The sequence below is a fragment of the Pelecanus crispus genome, chromosome 3 (assembly GCF_030463565.1).
Source record: "Pelecanus crispus isolate bPelCri1 chromosome 3, bPelCri1.pri, whole genome shotgun sequence".
Classification (NCBI taxonomy): domain Eukaryota; kingdom Metazoa; phylum Chordata; class Aves; order Pelecaniformes; family Pelecanidae; genus Pelecanus; species Pelecanus crispus.
Window position 1 is genome coordinate 47,967,462 of NC_134645.1, and position 22,625 is coordinate 47,990,086.

General features: G+C 36.1%; 1 protein-coding gene across 1 annotated transcript in view; it reads right to left on the minus strand.

The window, feature by feature from the left end:
* Nucleotides 1-22,625, minus strand: part of TTC27 (tetratricopeptide repeat domain 27) — a 134,707-nt gene that overhangs the window by 93,368 nt on the left and 18,714 nt on the right. The window contains exons 5-8 of the mRNA XM_075708062.1: nt 20,753-20,855; nt 15,552-15,716; nt 10,787-10,923; nt 6,597-6,709 (exon numbers count right to left, since the gene is read on the minus strand). Of these exons, the coding sequence (XP_075564177.1) occupies nt 6,597-6,709; nt 10,787-10,923; nt 15,552-15,716; nt 20,753-20,855 (518 nt within the window). The remainder of the gene's footprint in view (nt 1-6,596; nt 6,710-10,786; nt 10,924-15,551; nt 15,717-20,752; nt 20,856-22,625) is intronic.

A 22,625-nucleotide genomic window follows, 5' to 3' on the forward strand; every position in this document is an offset into this window, starting at 1 on the left:
TGCACTGCAAACCTATTGCGGGCTTTTGCAAAGTTTAACCAGCATGAGGATATACATGAGCTGCTTGATGAAATCAACTTGGATGTCTTTAAGATTTTTTTGAGAAGTCCCTCACCAAGAAGGACTTTCAAAGAAACTGAACATTCATGAGACAAAAGGAAATGTCTTGGCACAGGTCAGTAACTGATTAATAGATAGGAAATGGTATGAGACAAATAGTCAGCCATCCCAATGGACAAGGTCACCATTGTAATCCTGCATAGGTTTTGTGCTGTGATCCATGTGCTATATAATATGAATAAATAAACTGGAACAGGAGAATGCATAGTGAGGTGAGAAAACTTGCAAATGATATGACAGACTTTGAAGTAAGGATGTGAATAGACAATAAGGAGCTTCAGAAACCTTACAGGATAGAGCAAAAGGGTAATAAAATAAAAAAATGCCAAGCAATGCACAATAGGAAACACAGTCCTAGCTTCACAAAAAATGAAAGGCTCTGATCTGACCATTTCTATTCAGGAGCAACTCTTTAGCACTACAGCTGCATGAAAACATTAGTTCAGTACTAGGCAGCTGTTAAAAAGGCAAATCAAAGTATGAGTAATTAATTAGGAAAGTAATAGAGAATAACGTACTAGGGCATAAAGTATACAAATCAGTAACATAAAGCCTACATAAAATATGACACAAAGTCTTTCTTTGTCCACCCATGAATAGTATGTTCTGTTCTGAACCCTTCATTTCAAAGAGCAGTAATTCAGTATTGGAAAAATTTCAGAAACAGACAGCTAGAACAATTGTTTTATAATGATGAATAATGATGTTTTATGCCTTATACACATGTAAGAACTTATACAAATGGAATGTCTGATTAGGCTAAGACTAACCAAAAATGGACATTGCAGAGGTTTTCAAAATTGTTAGGAAATTAAATGAAGCTACTGGCAAGCAAAACTGTCTGAGGGAGGGTTTTTTTTTTTTTTTTCCAAACAGCAGACTAAATATGTAGACACCTTTGCAAAAGGATGCTACCAATGCAAGAAATTTACATGGGCTCAATGGAAGATGCCAAATATTTGAGAGATCCATTGAGGGCCACCATGCAAACAAGCCAGATTACACTCAAGAAATCACCGTTTAGAGGCTGGGAAAGTGTGGAAAGTGGGAAAGAAGGGAGCAACACATGCTTGCCCTGTTATTATTCACCCTTGGGTATCTTCTCACAGCCATTCTTGAAGACAGAGTATAAAGTTACATGGATGAAGACAACTGCTGAATTTTTGTTTGCCTATGGTCCCTGGCAGGTTACCTCTCTGCAAGTGCAGACAATGCAAATTCCAGTTCCTCAGGTAACTACTTAAAACTACAGTTAACTAGCATGAGATAGATGATGAAGAATAGATAGGTCAGACTTTCCACATATGCATTTTTATGAGTATTTGCTGTATTTCTATGCAGTTTTACCAGCTGTGTTAATTTTGTGAATAAGAGCCAAACCCAACAAATTGATCACTTTACAAGTGTTTTCAAAGTTTCACAAAGGTATTTCAATTGACTAATGTTTTTTATGTGAGCATTCTGAATAGCAAGACAGGAACTTCATTTCCCCAGTGCAATCTCTTCACACAGCTGTATATACTGGTGCACAGCAATATAATTTGTAGCAATGATTTTCAACAGCCATAAACTGACCGTGGTGAGATCACTATACTGTCTGGCATGTGTAATTGGTTTGTTTCAAAAAAATATAATTATAGATTTAGACTTACATGACATGTTTGTAAAGATGGGCCAGAGTGCCAAAAAGCATTTAACAGAAAAACCTTCATCACCTTTAATGCTGTCCAAGATTTTATTTCACAGCTTTTAGTTTCACAGGACAACATGTATAAGCTTTGGCCTTCCACAGTCAGTTTAATATAACCTTTTCCATCCCAATGGAAGAGAGAATGCTCTCTCTTATAAAAACAGATGAAAATAATTGTTTACCTGTCATTGCTTTTTTACATATATATAATATATATATAACCTTAATAAGCACATGACCCATCTTACCTAACTTTAACCATGTAAAATTTAGGCCTTTAATCTAGCTAACTGTCTAGGCTTCCTTCAGAGTCCATGCAAAAATACAGATAAATGTAGGGAGTGATTCAACTCATTGTAAACTAAGTGCCTGAAGTGAAATGAATCACACTCTGCAGCTGCTGATTTCTCCATTGACTAGAGAACAGACAGCCAGCTAGTATTAGATTCTCAAATTTCAAGTAGCTATGAAAACATTTTCAGTGTTTTCCTGTTTCACCTACCCAAGTTCCCCATGATGTGTCCACTGCCAACACGTATATTGGGATTTTTTTTTCTAATTATTCAATTGATTCAAAAGCTAATATTTGGTAATACTGTTAAAAATCCTTTAGTCCTAATGCTATTTAGTGCTTATGCAGCTGTTTCAAGTACACTTCTGCAGCTCACTGTGTAAACTGTATAATATATTATTATCCAATGTATTACTGTACAGTAAGTTATTAAGCTTTCCTTACCAGCTGAAGACTGGTGCACAGTCTTTGACTGAGCTCAGGTACCTCCAGTATAACACACTATTTTGACCTGATTTAATCCTTGAGAGACAGAGAAAGATATTTCCTTTAGATTGCATTACTCCTGCAGTGACGATGATCTGAAGACACCTCTAGACACTTTCTTCCTACCATAGATACTAGAAAATCTGGATATGATGGAATAGGAAGTCTTTGTGTAAGCGAGGCAGACTGGAGTGGTTTCCCCCCCTCTACACTTTGTTTTAGCTACAGTTTCATTATCATAAAAGAGGCAAATGTTTTCTTTTACATTTAGTTAAGCAGACTGATCAGTATTTGGAAGAAAAGGAATTTGCAGAGAAGAAATAGAATAGCTGAACATTTTAAAGAAAACTGCCTCAAATTACAGATGCCACAGAGAACTGGTTGGGTACAGTTTACATTGCTATTTTTTTATATAAATGGATTACGGATAAATAAGTTGTTCTTTCCTTACATCAGTGTAACAGAGAGGTTTAAAATAATATCTAATTGATTTAGGCTCATGCATGTTATTTACATGCTGGCTTAAGCATACTGCATGAGATGTTGCTTGGATTTTTGTAAAGACAGCTGGTATGAGATATTTCAACACTTCAAAAAATCTTTTATATCCTCTTAAAATATTACCAGGGAGGAGGAGATGAAAATGTTTGTACTGATACTGTAATAGTACTTTGTTTAGCCATTTGATCATTGTAACCTACTTGCAATGAAAATTACTTCATAGCAGGAAACGTGTATTCAGGTAATTCCATAGGATCCTATGTAATTGTAATTAAGTATTTGCCAAAAGTTGTAACAATTTTCAGTTTGTTCTGCTATCCACAAACATTTCTGCATGGTGCTGATTTTGAGTTAACATTATTTAGCTACAAAAATCTCAGTTGAATTAAGGGGTATTTCTGTGACATTTGCTGTAAAAGAAACACTAGCAAGCACAGTAAAATGTATAGGAAAAAAATTGCTCACATTTACTCTTTTTCTTTACCTGCAGGCTGCCTTTCTTCAACCAACCAGGTCAGTGTCTAAAAGTTTATTTGCATTGCAAAAAACATCCACTGTTGACAAGAGCAGTCAACAACAGATACCATTAAGGTGGTGCTAGACCTAAAACAAAGTCTAATTAGAACTGCTTTGGAAACTTAAAGGAATTCTAAAGCCAACTTATTAATTATGAAATGAGGTATTTACTCTATAGAACTGAAGTCCTCAAGCATGAAAGAAAAGCAAGGTATTTCCTATAGCTAATGTTTGAGAAGTATGTTTTGCTTAAAAGCCAACACTAAACGCTTTAACATGCTGTTGTGGTTTAACCCCAGCCAGCAACTAAGCACCATGCAGCCGCTCTCTCACCCTCCCTCCACGGTGGGATGGGGGAAGAGAACTGGAAAGGTAAAAGGAAGAAAACTCATGGGTTGAGATAAGAATAGTTTAATAAATGAAATACTGTTACTACTACAATAATAATAATAATAATAATAAATGGTGAAAAGGAAAACAACAAAAAGAGGAGCAAAACCGGGGGGGTGGAGGGGTGGGGAGGGAACAAACAAGTGATGCAACCACTCACCACCTGCCAAACAATGCACAGCCAGTCACTGAGCAGTGATTGCCGCCCCCCAGCCAACTCTCCCCCCCAGTTTCTATACTGAGCATGATGTCACATGGTATGGAACAGCCCTTTGGTCAGTTTGGATCAACTATTCTGGCTGTGTCCCCTCCCAGTTTCTTGTGCACCTGGCAGAGCATGGGAAGCTGAAAAGTCCTTGACTAGCATAAGCAGTACTTAGCAACAACTAAAACATCAGGGTGTTATCAGCATTCTTCTCCTACTAAATCCAAAACACAGCACTATGCAAGCTACTAGGAAGAAAATGAACTCTATCCCAGCTGAAACCAGGACACATGTATATGCTTCCTTGCAAATTGATATGCTAATAGCTGGTATAGACATCAAGGGTACTGCCAGCAATCCAAGCCTAAACACCACTCAGTCACAAGGGTTGTATCCTAAATCCCCTCAGAACAGTTCTCAAAGCTGGCAATCTACTAACATTTCTGGAACATGGCTGGATATCAATTCTTGTCTCCATCTATGACTGCAATAGTTTCAGCTGCTCAACATTATCCCACCCACTGAATGGCAGTTACCATTCCAATGGGGAAGCAACACTGAATTTTTTTTTTTTTGTTGGTTGTTTTTAGTTTCTTAAATGAGCTGATTGCTTTGAGTCCTGTCAAACTCGCATACCACTTGGATTATAATGTACACGCGCAGATGGCAGTCAAAATGGTTTCTTGCCACTATTCAGAGGATGACAGTGGTGGTTTCAAAGTGAAATACCGTGGTCAAGAAACCTACTGTGCAGCCAATGTAAAATTCAAATTCTACCCTTTCAGAGAGAGAGAGAGACCAACAGGCAAATTAAAATTTCCTTCAGAAAGGTGGAGGGATGATATAATCTGAATATAAGACAATACTGAGTTAAAAAAAATGAAGTGCACATGAAAATGCTTCTCAGAAAGTGGAAGGCTTTGCCTTGACTTGTGTCAGTGTGAAAGACTAAAATTGACTGGGCCAAGAATATATGTCAACCTACTGTTCATTCCACTCCTTTGTCCTCAAACTGGATCTAGACGTGGCCTCGAAAAGAAAACAAATTTAAGCCTTGGGGAATAAAGAAAATACGAAGCCACGGTACATATTCCACCCATGAAATCCTGATTACAGTGGATGGGCTGAATGGTTAAAGGGCATAGCTGAAACCACAGACACGGAACTTCACATGTGACTTCAACTATATAGCCAAGCAAGCGTCCGGCCCTGCGCAGTCTGAGAAATGGGCATATGAAAGGAAACAATCTTCTCTCCACTAATGACTTCCACTGTACTTTATGGGACAAGAAGGAGAAAAATAACTGAAAATTTTGGGGAGAGGGGGGAGAGGAATATTATAACATGTGCTACAAAACAAGAAAAAGCCCCACAACACAAAGGAACTGCTGCCAAATGCTGGGTTGTTAGCTTATGCCATTGAATTGTCTCACTAGCCTTTCACCAGCCGGTTATTGCTGTCACCCTATCACAAAGATAAATCTGGTAGCATCCATGTGCCCCCACAGAGGAAACACCAGTCTGAGACTTGGGAACTAGGATTCACTCATTGTTTGGCTCCTGGCCGCCTCCTGTCTTGGGCAAGATATTTCAGCAGTACTTGCAGATTCCATCATTTTACAACTCACAGATCAGAAAAGTGCTTTGAGAAGTATCAATGATGAATACTGCATCAAAGTCACCATTTTTACCTTGACATGCTAATACTGCTGAAATAAATCACACACACAAAATTGTGTGGTAACTGTCATCGGCTAAATGACCACTATATCATAGAAAAAGTATTTCTCTATTAGACAATGAGGATATTCATTAGCAGCCAGCTTATTATCCTCAAATCTCAAGCTGCTTTTTGCTCTGCTGTGCCATTTCCAAAACCAGTGTAGCATATAATTTCTGAAAGCCAGGAAAAGAAAAAAACTTAGGTGCAAAACCACAGAGACTTTGTACTATAGCTTGTAACTAGCAGTGGACACTGAATTTATACAAGTATTCCCATTGCACTGAATAGCAGGGCAGCATTTTGCTTGGAAGACATGGTTGATCCTCATAGGAAGCTGAGCATTGCAGACTCTGAAAGAGGTTTTCAAAATTTACCAGTGTCATCACCATATGGTAGCTAACGCCAATTGCGATTAAACCGAGGCACAAAGAACAAGAAGCTTTTCCAGGATAAGAGAACAATATAGCAATTAATGAAACACTGAAATTCTGAACTGGACACTAATGCTCACTCTGAGATAACTGAAAATGTATCCACATATAATGTGAATCTTTTAGCATTTTAGCCAGACTATATGACAAGGAAGGAAAAAAAGTCCCATCAACTCACCACCTCTTTATTTCATTTTCACAATGATTCATGCAGTATTTTAAGTAACTATGAACAAACATACCATATTCCAAGGATTATGGCAAGCTCTTCTGCACACAAATCAGGTACCTGGTACTGATCAGCATCTGCTAATTTTATCTCATTAAGCACCGTATCATCATTTAAATCATAATTCTGTTGGAGGAGAAAAAAATATTTTAAAATAGGTAGGAATAGTTGCAGAGGAATTGATGCCTTAAAATATGAAAAAAAATAGACTTGTTTGAAAAAGGATAATACAAAAAACAAATACAGAACAAAACACAGAAAACAACAAAATGGAAAGTAATTTACAATGATTATGATACGATAACTAACAGACTAAGCCAATAGAAGGAAGCATCATCCAACACACTTCCGTTAAAAGTATACTGGTTGTCATGCAGGAGGAACAGCATTCAGAGCAACTTTAAGGTTACCTGAATATTGATTTTCTACTTAAATAAGGGCTGAAGGGGATTTTCCTTTTCAAACTGTTGCTCATAGTATTATCAACAATTTTCTCCTCTATTATATATAATCTGTTTCATCTTGTCTGTATAATGTTAAATGCTATCCTAACATGCAGGTTTTCAGACTAGCAACCATGGACCTCTGGGAATATATGGATTTCTTTCTACGTATCAGCAAAGTGCAAGTAAAAGCATGCCTTCTGCCAGTAGAGTTAAATTCCTTAAGTAGGGAACTGCTCCTCCTCCTTTCCCCCGCCCCCCTGCAAAGGAGCTTTGCAAATTAAAGAAACGCAGATTGAAAAAACTAAAAAGCACTGAGGCAGCCCCTCCAGATACTTTGCCCTGGTAAAAGCAAGAACGGGTATTCTGAGAAGGTTTGCTCCTGGACAAGCACTTGTTACTTTCCATCAAATGTCCTCTAGAACAAATTGTTTAAGGAATACTCAGTTTAACTTCTACAAACAAGTATGCTACCTGAAGTTCACTGTCTGTCATTTAACTTAAAGTAATATAATCTGTGGCTGAAAAAAATGTGAATTAGTAATTTACATGGCTAATTTACTATGGTCACAGAATTTGTGCTTGTTTGGAAACAACAAAAGATTCCTTTGGTTGCAAGCAAGGAGGTGGTAGCGGTAACACTATTTCTCCTTCCCCTAAAAAAAGCCCAAATCAAAACAAAAAACACCCCAGTCTTTAAACCAATTATTGTACTACTGGTTTTTAGTTACTAGTAGTAGTTTTTATAATCTATTCCAAAGAGAAAATGGATTTATGTAACAGTTTTTCAAACTTTCTATTCATTTCCCTTCACTGTCCTAGTAGTGGCTGTTTCCAGTGAGTATCTTCCATTGGCAAGGTCAAAATGAGGGTCCACAGAAGAACAAAAAGCAAATAGGAATGCTTCAAAGTGGGTTATCTGTATTCATCATCAGTATTTTATCACTATACAAATGAAACTAAACTGTGATTTGACAGAGAATATGAAGAAAATAAGTTTATTTTCTTTCATTTCAAGGGGATAATGAAGAGATTCCAACTCTTAAAGGCCTATTTACTACCATCATTTTCTTCTCTTACTACATTAGCATATATAAGGATTAGCTACCACTTCCAGATGAAAATTACTTCAGAACAGAGCACTATGCTAGTATAATGATACCACTTCATTAGATGTAACATAAATTAAAATTTAATTTATAAGGCAATTAGTTAAAAAATTCCAGCTTCTGGTCTACATAATCTTTAAAATCTAGCCTATATAAACAGCACTAATTGCTTTAACTTCACTATGAATATTGATCAACTGAACTGTACTGCAACTGCATGCTAGAGTTTTAAAGCATGACTTCCATTCCCAAACTTAAAAAGAAATTCCTCATTTGCCCAAAACATAAAAACAGCTCTGAATTTTTTGAAGTTAATCAAACTGTTTTAATATACTATTTCATATCAAGAGTCCTTATGCATCACCTCAAGCCTGAGGTTTTCCTTTCACAGAAACATCGTCAGTTTAACTGAATGTGTGCTTTCAGATCATTTAGTTATTCTGGAGAAAGCTGACCTGCAAGCAAAGCTTTGAACTTACAATCTCAAATATTTATTTTGAAATGCAAATAGTTTTCCTTCTAGTGCCACCAGAGATAACATCACTGCTCAGAGCCAAAGGGAAGCAGGAAGCACTTGACCAGAAATCAGCCCAGCTACCAGTCCAACAATTGGTCACATTACTAAATTGGTTGTATTTTTAATGACCACTTAGTGGCAAAATAACTTTTTCGGTCATCTTACTGAACAATAATAGGGGGAGAACTTTAAGACCATAGAAGTAAGCACTCCAAAACAGGAGATGAAAATTAGGTGCCACCAGTCTCAACTTGGCCTTTATACATATTGGCAGAGTTTATAATTATCTTGGGAAACTTTCCACTCATCCAGGACAATTCCTATCTTTAGACAAATATTTTCCTTTATCTGCAAATGGCAGATGTAAAATAAGAACACTGGAAATGGGAAGAAAATTTCCCTATGATAATTTTGCAGCCTGATCACAGGCCTTTTAGCTTTCCATATGCATATGCTAGTTCTGTGGAGATTCTCAGCACCTCTCAAGACTTAGCTTCTATTCATTTTCCATGAATAGTCCTTTTAAAGTATACAGGATACATTAAGTATCTGGCCTAAACTTAGAGAGAGATGCAGTGATGATGCTGGTAGTTTTTGGCAGATGGAGAATAGCATTAACTCCAATTTTAGCTAAAAGATCTTCCAGAGGCACTCAAGGCTGACAAATTTGACACCAGATCTGCCAAAAGAAACACTAGGACTCACTGTTAAAGTTAACACTGACAAATTACATGAAGCTGTATTTTGATACTACATTATCAATAAAGACATTCTAGAAAAGGGTGGAAAAACCCAAAACCTTTAATTGGTAATTCAACATACACATGAACTGGGGAGTCTACTTAGTCAAGCCTGGTCTAATACCTGTGACAGGACACTCACACATGAAGTTAATAAAATGTCTGAACTTGAAATACCTCAGGTTTTCCTCAAAAGGAGCACATGGTTTTACTAATATTATTTTCCAGAATTTCTGATGCACACAAAATGCAGAAATAAAAGGTTCTGATTTTATTTTTCCCCAGAAGTAGACTGTGGGAACAGAAAGCCTAACTTTCCTTAACAGACAGCCCAAGTAACTTATGACAGAATTATATGACACAGTCGCTCAGACCTCCACAAAACTCATCTCCCTCCCTGCAGCCAAAACTTCTCAAGTCCTTTCTCGTGCCACATTTTTACTTTTCAGAAAGAGTAGGTATGCATTATTTTCAAGATACATTCAGTAAAATTTTAGTAGGAAAGTGTGGATAACATAAGCATGACTAATTTTTAAAGGTTCCAAATATCCCAATTTTCTTTTTCAAACTCTCCATTAAACTTACTTCAGCAGCTTTGGCTCTGTTCACTAAAAGGACATATGAATACAGCATTTTATCAGCAAGGAAAATATATTTCGTTCCAGGTTATACCTACAGCCTAAACCAGTGTTGCCATTTTTATTGAAATATCATTATTTTATTCCAAACTAAAGTCCTTATCAGATATAGACTACAGAGATAGGTAAAGTCCTTATCAGATACAGACCACAAAGGCAAATTCTTCTGCCTCAATTTATTTCTGGCTTCTTTAGCAAGTTCAAATAACTTTAAATCCTGAACAGAACTTCTCCTCATGAAGGAAAAACGCCATTCCAGAACAATTCAGTGGTTGTTGAGCAATTTATAACTGAAGTCATCATGCACATTCTTAGGACCAGCAGGGCCAAGTCGCATAATTCATGCCAGTAGGAATACCTAGACCAATTTCCTATCTTCACTCTGTTACTAAACATGCCTGTCAGTCCTTAGGAATCTGTGCATTTTTGTGATGCCTTGCAGGCTATTTTGAAAATGTCTCACCCATTTTCCTAACTCCATCATTCTTAGGCACTACAAATTAATACATAAACTGTAGATGATCATATTTGCAAACATGCTTTTAGTTGAGTAGCCACATCTGTCTTGCAGTCACATGTTGGTTTACCCCATGTCCTTTAATATTAGACAAACAACTGCCCCACATCTTTTCCAAAAACTTTCAGAAATCATAAGTTTCTCCTAGGCACCACAAACTTTTCCCTTGCAGACACCCAAGAAAAGCTTCAGCACATTTTCATTTTAAGAAATTAAAACAATTATTCTCAGATACATACCATTGTTAAGTTTTCTAGAGGTGTTGGAGCTGGACTTAGTTCACTGTGTGGAAGGAGGAATTCATCTGTTCTTTGGACATCCAAAATAAGCTGTGCAACATATTTTTCCTGAAATCGTGTTCTCTTCCCCAAAGCACCTACAGAAAATTAATATAACTTTATATTAATGAACACTAAAACCCAGTAATCCCATCATATACTAGAAAGTTGCTCACAAAAGAGCAAAATAAAAAGACAAACACATTGAGAATTAACCTATGAAATTTAGCAGTGATTTAACTCTGCTTAATCTCTTTGCAGCGAACTACGTGTGTTCTCACTGCTAGCTATGACATAACAAAGAAATACATATTACAAACATACAAACACAGCTAGATAGGTCTTGCAAAGCTCTTTTTAGGTAAATTCCCCATAACCCACCATATTGTCTCTTGAAAATTCATAGTCATCAAGTTTCATCAGTTCTCTCCTTATTCCCTAGCAATAAACCACAAACAATTGTTCGATTTGCCCACTAAAAGTTAATGACAACATGGAGACATTTAGGCAAATGAAAATCCCATAATATCTTACAGGCCATCATTTAAAATATTTCAAATCTTTATTTGAATACTTAAGTCTACGAAGAGGGATCACAGACATGACATTACCATAATACGGCACATTATATACTGTAAAAGTATCATGGGAGAGAGTGAAACAGAAAACCAATGAAGGCTGTCTACTCAATTAATCAATATTCAGAATGCACAATGTGAAATTCCTCTGTGTTGTTTCTTCAGTTCTTTACTTGACCCTCAAACAACTTTTACTAGTTTTTAGGGTGGCAATTGACATTTATACCAAACGAAAAGAAAAACACATCTGTTCCTCCTCTGTTAGCAACCTGTTTGCAAGCTGCAATCAGAAATCATAGAACAATTTCAGGACAGTAACTTAGAATAACAGAATCCTAACCAGAGCCAAAATGGAGCTAAAAATTAGTCTATAAAATTTGGAGGTTTGCTTGTGTCGTGGTTTAGCCCCAGCCAGCAACTAAGCACCACGCAGCCGCTCGCTCACTCCCCCTACCCCGATGGGATGGGGGAGAGAATCGGAGGAGTAAGAGTGAGAAACACTCCTGGGTTGAGATAAGAACAGTTTAATAATTGAAATAAAGCAAAATAGTAATGCTAATAGTAACAGTATAATAATGATGATAACAATAATAATGATATACGAAGCAAGTGATGCACAATGCAATTGCTCACCACCCGCCGACCGATACCCAGACAGTTCCCGAGCAGCGATCGCTGCTCCCCAGCCAACCCCCCCCCAGTTTATATACTGAGCATGACGTCACATGGTATGGAATAGCCCTTTGGTCAGTTTGGATCAACTATTCTGGCTGTGCCCCCTCCCAGTTTCTTGTGTGCCTGGCAGAGCATGGGAAGCTGAAAAGTCCTTGACTAGCCTAAGCAGTACTCAGCAACAACTAAAAACATCAGTGTGTTATCAACATTCTTCTCCTACTAAATCCAAAACACAGCACTATGCCAGCTAGTAGGAAGAAAATTAACTCTACCCCAGCCGAAACCAGGACAGCTTGCTTATTATTACTATGATACAATGCTCAGATAACGTGAACCATAAAAGTCCAGTAACAGAAACAGAGGACTGAATGCTGATCCACTGTTGCTTTTGCAGAACAGTTAAGATCAAGTTCTTAATTTCATTATAATTTTGAAAATTTTGCAGGACAAGAATCTCTGCGGTAAAGATGATTGACTGCCCATGTGACAAAGGCATGAGGATGAGGCCATTGTCAGTAAGAATCACCTGGCACACGCACTGAAATAGCAGTCACCCCTTTTTCTTTCTGGAGGTGGAAAGAGAACAGTAGGGAAACCAGAAATTAAACTGATTTATCCTTTTCTGCCAATCACCCCTTTTAATGGGAAAGCCCTGTTTTAAGAGTTTATGAAGAAATGAAAAAGGTTCTAAAAATATCACCTTAAAATCGTAAGGCACACCGCATAGAAGACACACACACAGAGGGAAAAATACTGGGTAATGATTCATACTAATTTTACATGGTAGCACTCAATTTTCAACTTTAATAATGCTTGAAAATCATTATGCTGTAATTCACTTTGTATTATGTCTTACTACTTAAACAGCTGAATAAAACACTTGCAAAGGTATGCTGGTTACCAATAAATTCACTTGCTACAACCCAGAAACTGTGATTTGTTCATGCTCTGAGATGCACACACCCCCCACCCCCTTTTTTTCTTAAGCAAAGAATTCCTTGCTATTATAGGGACAAAACAAAATAATTTTATTTGGAAAACATATATCACATGTGTTTAAGCCGGGGGAAAAGTTTGCTTGCTTCATAGCACCATATATCCTCCCAAAAGAGGGAATCTACACAGAGACTTTACTTTCTGTTCCATATTAAAAGTTCCCAGGGATGCATTACTGGGCATGAAACCAATAAGCAGACAATATGCAGATCTCAGAGTTCAGCATTATTAATCCTCCAGATCTGTTGATCTTAAATTTATTTTGGATTACCACCCTTCATTTTAGTAAATTTATATGCAGGAAGGACCACAGTCTTCTCTTTTACTGGAAATTGTTTTGTGGAGTTATTGATGGCTGTGACTCATTGTGAGGAACATAAGGATGCTTTTTAATAAATGATGAATACAGCACAGACCTGTATTAATGGGACTTAAAAAAAGTACAAAACCAAAACAAGTATGATTTATTCACACATTTCTACAATAACTTTGGAAAATACTGTTTCTAAATTCCCTCTAAGAACAGCATACATTTCCATGCCATAATAAAATATTCAACTAGTAAGGATTACAACCATTAAAGAATACAAACCTCTTAAAATCCCTTCCTAAAAAGGGAATTCCTTCCAAAAGCCTTAACAATGTCTTTGCTAGAGTCTGAATTTTTACATTAAAGCAAAGTCTTTTTTGATGATGTAACATGCCTTCCATTTAGCCAAAACATGCACATCGAATGAATTTTTCCAGAATGCCAACAATTCCCGCATGTTCAGGTCAGTTCACTTGCCTTCAGGTTGGACACCCTCCATAACTATTCCAACAGATTTATGGAGATAAACCACAGAACTTTTAGAAGTTTCACAACAGTTTTCCAAGAGACTATAGCACCACAGTCTCTCTCTGGGACTAGCATAACTTCTTGGTAAAGTAATCAAAAATACAAATAATTCCACTGCATCCAAACTTTTTTTTTCCCCCTCCAAACAAGAGGTTGTTTCCTAGGTTAGATTTAAGGAAATTATTCATCCAAAATCTAAACATCTCCTTTAAAGGGAAAAAAACCCTGAACATGTAGTGTAAGTTGAGGAATATCAGTGAATAGCTACCTGCCACTTTGATTTTACTTGTTCTTAGTTAATTAAATTTTTATAGCTTGAGTATCATCACAGACACTGATTTTTTAATAAAAACCAAGGAATATTTAGGCTAATTTGAAACAAAACTACCTTATATCATCAAGTTTGCAGTACATGCCACACATGGAACACGTCACATATACAGTACATGTGCATAGGAAAAAAGGGTAGGATCAATTGAAATGCATGGAATTCCTTCAAATATATGGTAATTACTCCAATGTTTTAAGCAGATACGCTTGAAAATAATCAACTCATAGTTATGCAAAAACATTATGCCACAAGATTTTCATTACAGATTTTTCAAAGTAAACCTTTAAAACCTTTGAAGAAATGAGCATGGAGTTCCACAAAAGTTGTTTGGTTTTGCGGGGGTTTTTTTTGCATGTGTGTTTTTGGCTGATTTTTTTGGTTGTATTTTTTTGTTGTTGTTTTTTTAATTAAAATAATAAATTGACTCAGGATATAAGAAGGGGTAGCTGCAGCTCTAATCTAAATACAAATGAACTGCTAGCCTTGTGACGTACAGCAGTATAATAGGTAAGGAGGCTGCAAGTTTCAGTTCCTTAGTCCTTTCCACCAATAACTCTATAGAAAAAACTACATAAAGTTTTTTGCATTTCTACTCAGGCAAAATCAAAAGTTCTCACACAGAATAGGTGGGCATCTTATGTCATTTTGACTACCTAGCAGGACCAGCTAGACCAAACAATCCCACATCTGTACACACAATTTTAAATGAAGTTGCAGGTGTAGCAATCTGATCTGCTTGACTCCAAAGAATAGGTTCTGGAAAGATAATTATGAGGCCTCTATAGTGACTGAATCCTTGATATTTCCGTTCATCAGAAATTTTACTTTTCTACTTATTTTCTGTGATAACAACAGTCCTGGAAGTGACTTTTAAATGCTATTTACATAGAGCAGATCTAGATTAGTGGCATAAACAGTGAAAGACTGCATCAAATCATCATGTAGACTTCTTTATAAGGGTCTCCAAACAAACAAAAAAAATTATTCATCATGACACCAACTAGTTTCAGGAGTCCCATAACAGAGACAGCTAGACCTAGAATTTTATATGAAACATGAGAAGGAAGGATTGTAATACCACAGCTCTCAGACACCCATATTAGGGGTGATATTGTAACTAGATAGCATATTTCTCCTCCCTTTTCCAAGCAATGCTAATTCTTGGAAGACAAATAAGTCCTACCTGTTAAAAGTCATGATTTTTCAAAATAGAGTTCTTTTTTACTTGGATATGTAAAAAACCTCAACGAACCATGGGTTAGTTTGGTTCAACCAGCCATCCTCATAGACTGTACAAGCAAAACTTACCTGTAAGATTAATCTGCAGTTTTGTTATGTCTTTAGCTGTATGGAAACATTGTTTAGCTTTTTTATACTCATAGTAATACAAAAATGTATAGGCACACTCAAGATGGAACTGAACTGCCAAGTGCCAGCTTTCACCACCTGCGAACAAAGCTTCTGCTTCTGTCACTGCAAATTAAGAAAAAGAAAAGCTATCAGGATGTAGTCCAGGAGAATGATATTTTAAAAATACATTTTTAAACAGACCAGGAGAGAAAGTCTGTTACGCTTAAAGCAGACCTGCTGCTCTTCACACCTCCACACATTCAAAAATCCATAGTTGGTGTATAAATGATACATACTATTAAAGCATTTTTCAAGTCTTATATCTAAGGATTACTACTAGAACAAACAAAAGTTTAATCTTCACTTATACTTTACAGCAAAGCTGAATTGGGATATATTACTCTTGCAGGAAATAAACAACTCTTTCTTGGACCTGCTAAAGAACATAGGAACTCAGAATACAGGATACTGAGGTAATACCTTCCTCCTTAGGTAGCAGGCTTCAAATGAGAAGGTTTCACCAGCAGACTGAACATTGAACGTGGACTTAGGACTCTCTACGAGCTTTTTGTTTGTTCATTTTTTGGTTGTGTGTGTGTGGTTTTTTGTTTTTGGGTTTTTTTAAATATAATCACTGATTTGCTTAGTAATAAACATTATGTTTTCTATCTGAACAGGAGAAAATACCTTCATAAATAAATCTGAAATCTTTAGGAAAGAAGACCAGATATTTTTTCATCCAGCACAGAAGCATTTGTATTTCTTATATATTTAAATTCTATCAAACTACAGTAAATGACAAAAGAATATTCTTCTATAGTAAAATACAGACCATTAAATTGAAAACAATTCATGTGAATTATTCTTAAATGGAAGTGTTGGGGGTTTTTTTGCCAGAAAATATTTACGTAACAGAGTTCTTTAAAAGGTCAGAGCATCACACTACCTAAAAAGAATGGTACCCAAGGTTAACATAGATGCTGTGTTACTTAATGGACACTTAATTTTTCAAATATGCTTTATTAAGATCAGTAAAAAAAAAAATCTTACTATATGAAAAACCAATATTATCAAGGATTTTTTAAACATTTTTCTCTGACTTTTGAATTTAGAGATTGGCAGTCTACTCTAGCCTGAATAGATTTTATCATTTAAACCTCCTAGGCTTTTCTGAGTACTTGTTAATCCTCAAAATCTTTCAACTAGTACAGAAAGCTGCTAAGTCTGAACATATTTTTACACAGCTTTTTTGATTCAGTAAGTAAGAATTTGCATGGATAAATCCTGCCTGGTAACTTAACTTTTTTCAAAGTCAGAATTTAGAGAATTTGTATAATGAAAGCAAATTGGTAACTTAAAAATATTACTCCAACGGTTTTCAGCTGAAGTAGGATAAAGAACACAGGAGGTTACAACTTAATCCTTAAAAAAAAAAAAAAAACAAACCAAAACCCAAACCCTCAAGAGACTACAACTATTTAAAAACAAAGTCTGTGCAACTTAATCCCTGCTTTTAACACAAAGCCCATTTCAAACACATTACTTCAAAATTGAGAAAGTTAAATGTGAGGTTAACATTCAGCTAAGTAATGTACACTTTTAATTAAGAAGTGATCTGAGGTTTTAATTCTTTTGTCCATATTTATCATTAAACACATTCTCTTTTTTAAAAAGAGAATAATGCCCAGAGGACCATAAAACATCTGCCTTTCTAACAAAAGCTTTGTTTTTTGCAAAAAGAGTAAAAAAATTTTTTCAGTAAATGATTTGGGACATCTGCCATCTTTACCTGCTTTTCACACTCTATATGTATACAACACCACCCTGATGGCTTCCCAAAGGAAAAAGATCCTATTTATATGAGGAAAAAAATAAAACGGGATTTTCTGCTAAAAGTGCTCAAAGACACACTAAGGGTTTTATACAAATGTAAACGTAGATTTGCATTGACTTGTTAGTGTAGTCTGAGCTACTAAATCCTGAAAGATCGCTGTCAGTGCAACAAAGCTTACGAGATACTGAATGTGAATGTACACATGTGGAAACCACACAAAAATGCAACTTTCCAATTGAATGATTTGGATTCAAAGAAAAAAAACCCAACAGGTTATAGTCTATAATCATACCTTACTTCTTGATTTTCCACAGTTAGCAAGTTTCAATGACCTGAATATAAAATTACTTGTGCTAAAACCATACATACTGCTGTAAGGAATGAAAGTGATACATTGAGAACTGGTCTTGCCACTCCCTATCTAAGTATCATTTACTTACAGTGCTAATCGCAAAACTTGTTTAGGCATTTGAGACTTCAAGGGCCTTTGCTGGAAGCTTCACATCACTGATGTAGCTGCACAGAAGCACTGATGTCCCAAACTTAAGACATCTCTCTAGCATCCCATACCATATTGGGCACAGGGCCAAATGGGTGGGAAATGGCACTGAGCCCAGTTGGTTTTGCACAACAGCTGCTTCAGAACAGCAGGGAATCACTGCAGCTGTCTTCTATTCAGGTGATGATGTTGACATTACACTTGAGAACAATGTATTTTAAATAGAAAAGATAATTTCTCCTGAATTTGAAGATCTTTTTCTCTAGTAATTAAGACAAAGTTGTCCCGTCAAGTTGATACAGAACAAGCAAGTGGGTTTTTCAACCCTAATCAAAGACTATTTAAAAGGTTTATTAAGTATTTATTTTATGGAATATGAAGGTACTTGTTTGGAATACCAGGTGGCTTTAATTAGAAAATAAACAAACTGTTGAGAGGCAGCAGGCAGCAAAACCGGCCTGGACAAACTCACTACAGATTCAAGTGTAGTTTACACCATCTTCTCTGAAAACCATATCCAGGAGTCTCAAAAGAGGTCACTGAAAACAGACATCTTAGTACTCATTTAGTATCTGTGCACATGCAGGAGCATCCTCTCACAGATGAGGGCTGCACAAACTACTGTATCTCTACCCAGTATCACCTAGTCAATGAATTTTAATGCATTTTATGATTACTTCTCTTTCAGTTTTGTTCCAAGTTTTTAGGTATTTCCAAGAAGAAAAAGTCACATAAATGTGCTACAAATTTCCCTATTACAGATTTTATCTACTTAACAGAACCCAGAAGTGTTTTCATGTACTCTGCATTCTCCAAAGCTAAGATAATAAAACTTTACTGTCAAACAAGAATTGCAGTACTCGATTAGAACTGCAAAATCACTGATATCTAAACATCTTTGACACTGGGCATCTCTGGAACACATACTGAGAACAACAAAAAAATTACCTAGAAATGAGCAGAAGACTACTTACAGTTTCTAAGCTTTTTAAAAAAAATATTACAAACATATCTCCTTAACCTTCCTTATCTGAATGAAGCACACCAGCACCACTTGTTTCATAATAGAAAAATTACAGATATTTTTAGGTAAATATTTAGAAAATATACATTCTAGAAGTACTGTACAGCCTAACACACAAATATTCAACCCTTACTACATTAAAACTAAGCAACAACAATTTTGTCTCAAAAAGCTTACCCCAACCACCAAACTAAGCAAAATAACCCTCTCCAGAACAGTTGACCACCTGTATGCAACTCCATTCTTAAAATGGCTATGAGAAGTAGCTGGGAGATTAGCTTTTACAACATATCTTGGAAGCCACATTTTAAAGAATTTTTATTTTCAATACAAGCATTTAAACAGGCTAAGCTTGTAAGACTAACTCCGCTACACTGACAGCACCCATTTTTTAAGTAAAACTCAATTTGCTATAATTTAATTTGAAAATTAAAAATGCAATTTAGATTTCATTCTTTGCACCTATTGAAGTCCAACCCCCATCCCCAGTCCTTAAGCCCATAAATTAACATGCCAACTAATTTATCATGATGTGCTTAAATTACACCTGTCAATTACTTCCTAATATGTGCATCAAAATAGCAACACTTCCAAGTTTCCAAGAACTAGAAATTTTAAAGCTACAAACTAAGGAATAAGTAGAATTTAATCTTAAGATTCCCAGACCTGTGCAAGGTAAGTCTAGAAGTTAGTTCAAAAATTCTCTAATAAAGTATAAAAAAAATACAAAAATCATAGTTTACATGAATTGCAACAAAACCCTTCCATTCCAGTGCTTTTAGCATCCAGTAAAAGCATTAAATCAGCTGCTTCTTCACTGCAGAGGACCCAGTAAAAACCTCTGATCAATTTCATTACTGTACTAATATCTGTTACCTATTTGAAAGTTCTTCAAGGACCAAAACCCACTTCATATTTTACATATAACTTGCATGGCCTGAACCTACATACAGTTCAGATCAAAAAAGCTCCATTAAAGTGTGGTAGGAGAGAGGAGGCTTGAAACTTTGGCATTTAAGGCTGTCATCTTTGTTGAAATAAAAACATACATGACAATTCATCTCTAAATGCAACAGAAAATTTCTTAAGTGTAATTGGTCAGAAATTTCAGGTTTGTGAAGTTAAATGAAGAACCTTTAGCTAACTAAGTAGGGAGGGGCCAATGTACATAAAAGCTTGCCTCCTTTTTCCAGCTTTATCAGTTGCTGTGGCAAATGATATTAACAGACTGTATAAGAGTCTGTTCCTCTTAGGAAAAATTCCAAGCAATATAATTACATTTGACATTTTAACTTTCTACATTATACTTTTGTAAACATCAATATATATTACATATTTAGTTTTAATGCTGTCTGTTTTTTCTACATATAATGCAGAGAGGTAACAAATCTCAAAACTTAGGTGGGGATAGAGAAAACAGGAAAAAAGTTTATCTCCCCATGAAGATACAGAGAAACAAGTACACTCCCTTTTCAAACCAAAATAAGCTCAATTAAATAAGAGTGAGAACTGCACAGAATGGTTTCAAGTGAGCTTGTGATAAGTTAACAGTGCTAAGCACGTGGGAAGAAAACTTTTGACTACTATCACATATTCCCATTTTCATCTTAGAGTCTGGAAAATAGCATGTGCCATACAAGTCCATGCCAATTTAAGTGAATTCTGTTTCTTCTATACTCTCTGTGGTCACATAAGCATCTGATAAGCATCATGTTGCAATAGTTGTGTCTACAAACTCCCCTTCCCCATGACATCTTACAACTGATGCTCTAGGCCAATGAACCAAGTAATTAGAAACATACCTTGTGTTATACAGGTCTGGGCAAGAGTAAATAGCTCAGGTGATCTCTCCTCTAACAACTGCTGGTGAATATTCACATATCTTAGAGTCCACCAAGATAATGTCTGAAAGAAAATACAGATACTTCAAGTTAACAACAAGTATAGATCGTTTTTAGAAAAAGAAAAAAGGTAAGTGGCTTTAAAATATAGATTTTGTAATCTATTCAATTCTAATTTCTAAAAAATACAAACCCAACCAAAACAGTTGTTTTATGTATGTTAGGCTGGTGCTCACTTTTTAAAGATGAACATATTCAAGCAGCTCTACAGTGCTCTAAAAGTTTCCTCTGTTAATTTTTCTAGCTGCTCTTTGAACCCTGCAAATGTTTAGGACCACAATCTGGTAAGAAACTCTCTGAGCAGGAGACAAAAGAAATACATGTGTGTTCTCACTTTGGAGCAGCCACTTGCTACTTTGATTTCATATCTCCTAATTCTTGTAACAGAAAGACAATTAAAAAAAAAAAAACTGTTTCCTACTTATCTTCTTTCATGCCACATTCATGATTTTAATAGACAGCCATGATCTCACACTTCAGTAACCTTTCCAGCCTGAAGAGTCCTAGACTACTGTCATGGCTTAGCCCCAGCCAGCAACTAAGCACCACGCAGCCGCTCGCTCACTCCCTCTACCCCGATGGGATGGGGGAGAGAATCGGAGGACTAAGAGTAAGAAACTCCTGAGTTGAGATAAGAACAGTTTAATAATTGAAATAAAGTAAAATAGTAATGATAATAATAACAATATAACAATGATAATAATAATATACAAAGCAAGTGATGCACAATGCAATTGCTCACCCAGCCAGCTCCCGAGCAGCGATTGCTGTTCCCCGACCAACCCCCCCAGTTTATATACTGAGCATGACATCATATGGTATGAAATAGCCCTTTGGTCAGTTTGGATCAACTGTCCTGGCTGTGCCCCCTCCCAGTTTCTTGTGCACCTGGCAGAGCATGGGAAGCTGAAGAGTCCTTGACTAGCATAAGCAGTACTGAGCAACAACTAAAAACATCAGTGTGTTATCAACATTCTTCTCATCCTAAATCCAAACCACAGCACTATGCCTGCTACTAGGAAGAAAATTAACTCTATCCCAGCCAAAACCAGGACAACACCTTACCATCAAAATTGAAAGTATTAATTTTTGTATGTGGAATTTCAGAAGGGCAAATACCTTACTGAACTAAGTAATCGTTCTATAGCAGAGCTGAAGCACAGCTCAGGAAATACCTGATTTAGAAAACTGTGTACACAAAACAGAAGTTCCCCAGCATATCTTATCCCTCTCTAGCTGCACCAGGTGGAAATGCATGGAAAAGCTAATTGATAATACAATATTCTATTCTCAAAATTATACTTGAGATTATAATCTGTGAATGTAGGGCATACCTCTGCACAAGCTCGAATGATTACTAGTTATTCTGCTACTGTTAGCACACCAATAATTTTCTGTGAAACAGATGTTTGAGTGTTTCTGAGAGGCACCTATCTTCTAACTTTTTATACAGGTACGCTTACAACAGACTGACCTAAGGGCTGTACAGTATTCAAGCAAAAACATCCAAACCAATCACATGTAGTTGACTGTCATGTCCCTAGAAAGGAACCATCAAAAAGAATAATAGCATCTATTTCAAAAAGTAATGAAAGATCACTTTTGATACCAAGCTGCACAAAGTAAAAGCACACAAACAACAGACTCTGTGAAAGAAGTCAAATCCCAATACTTCATCACTTACTTAGAAACCTAAAGGCAATTTAAATAAGAAGTTGCAAATTACTTCTTTAGCTTTATATAATGAAGTATTCATTTTCCCACACAATGAGTA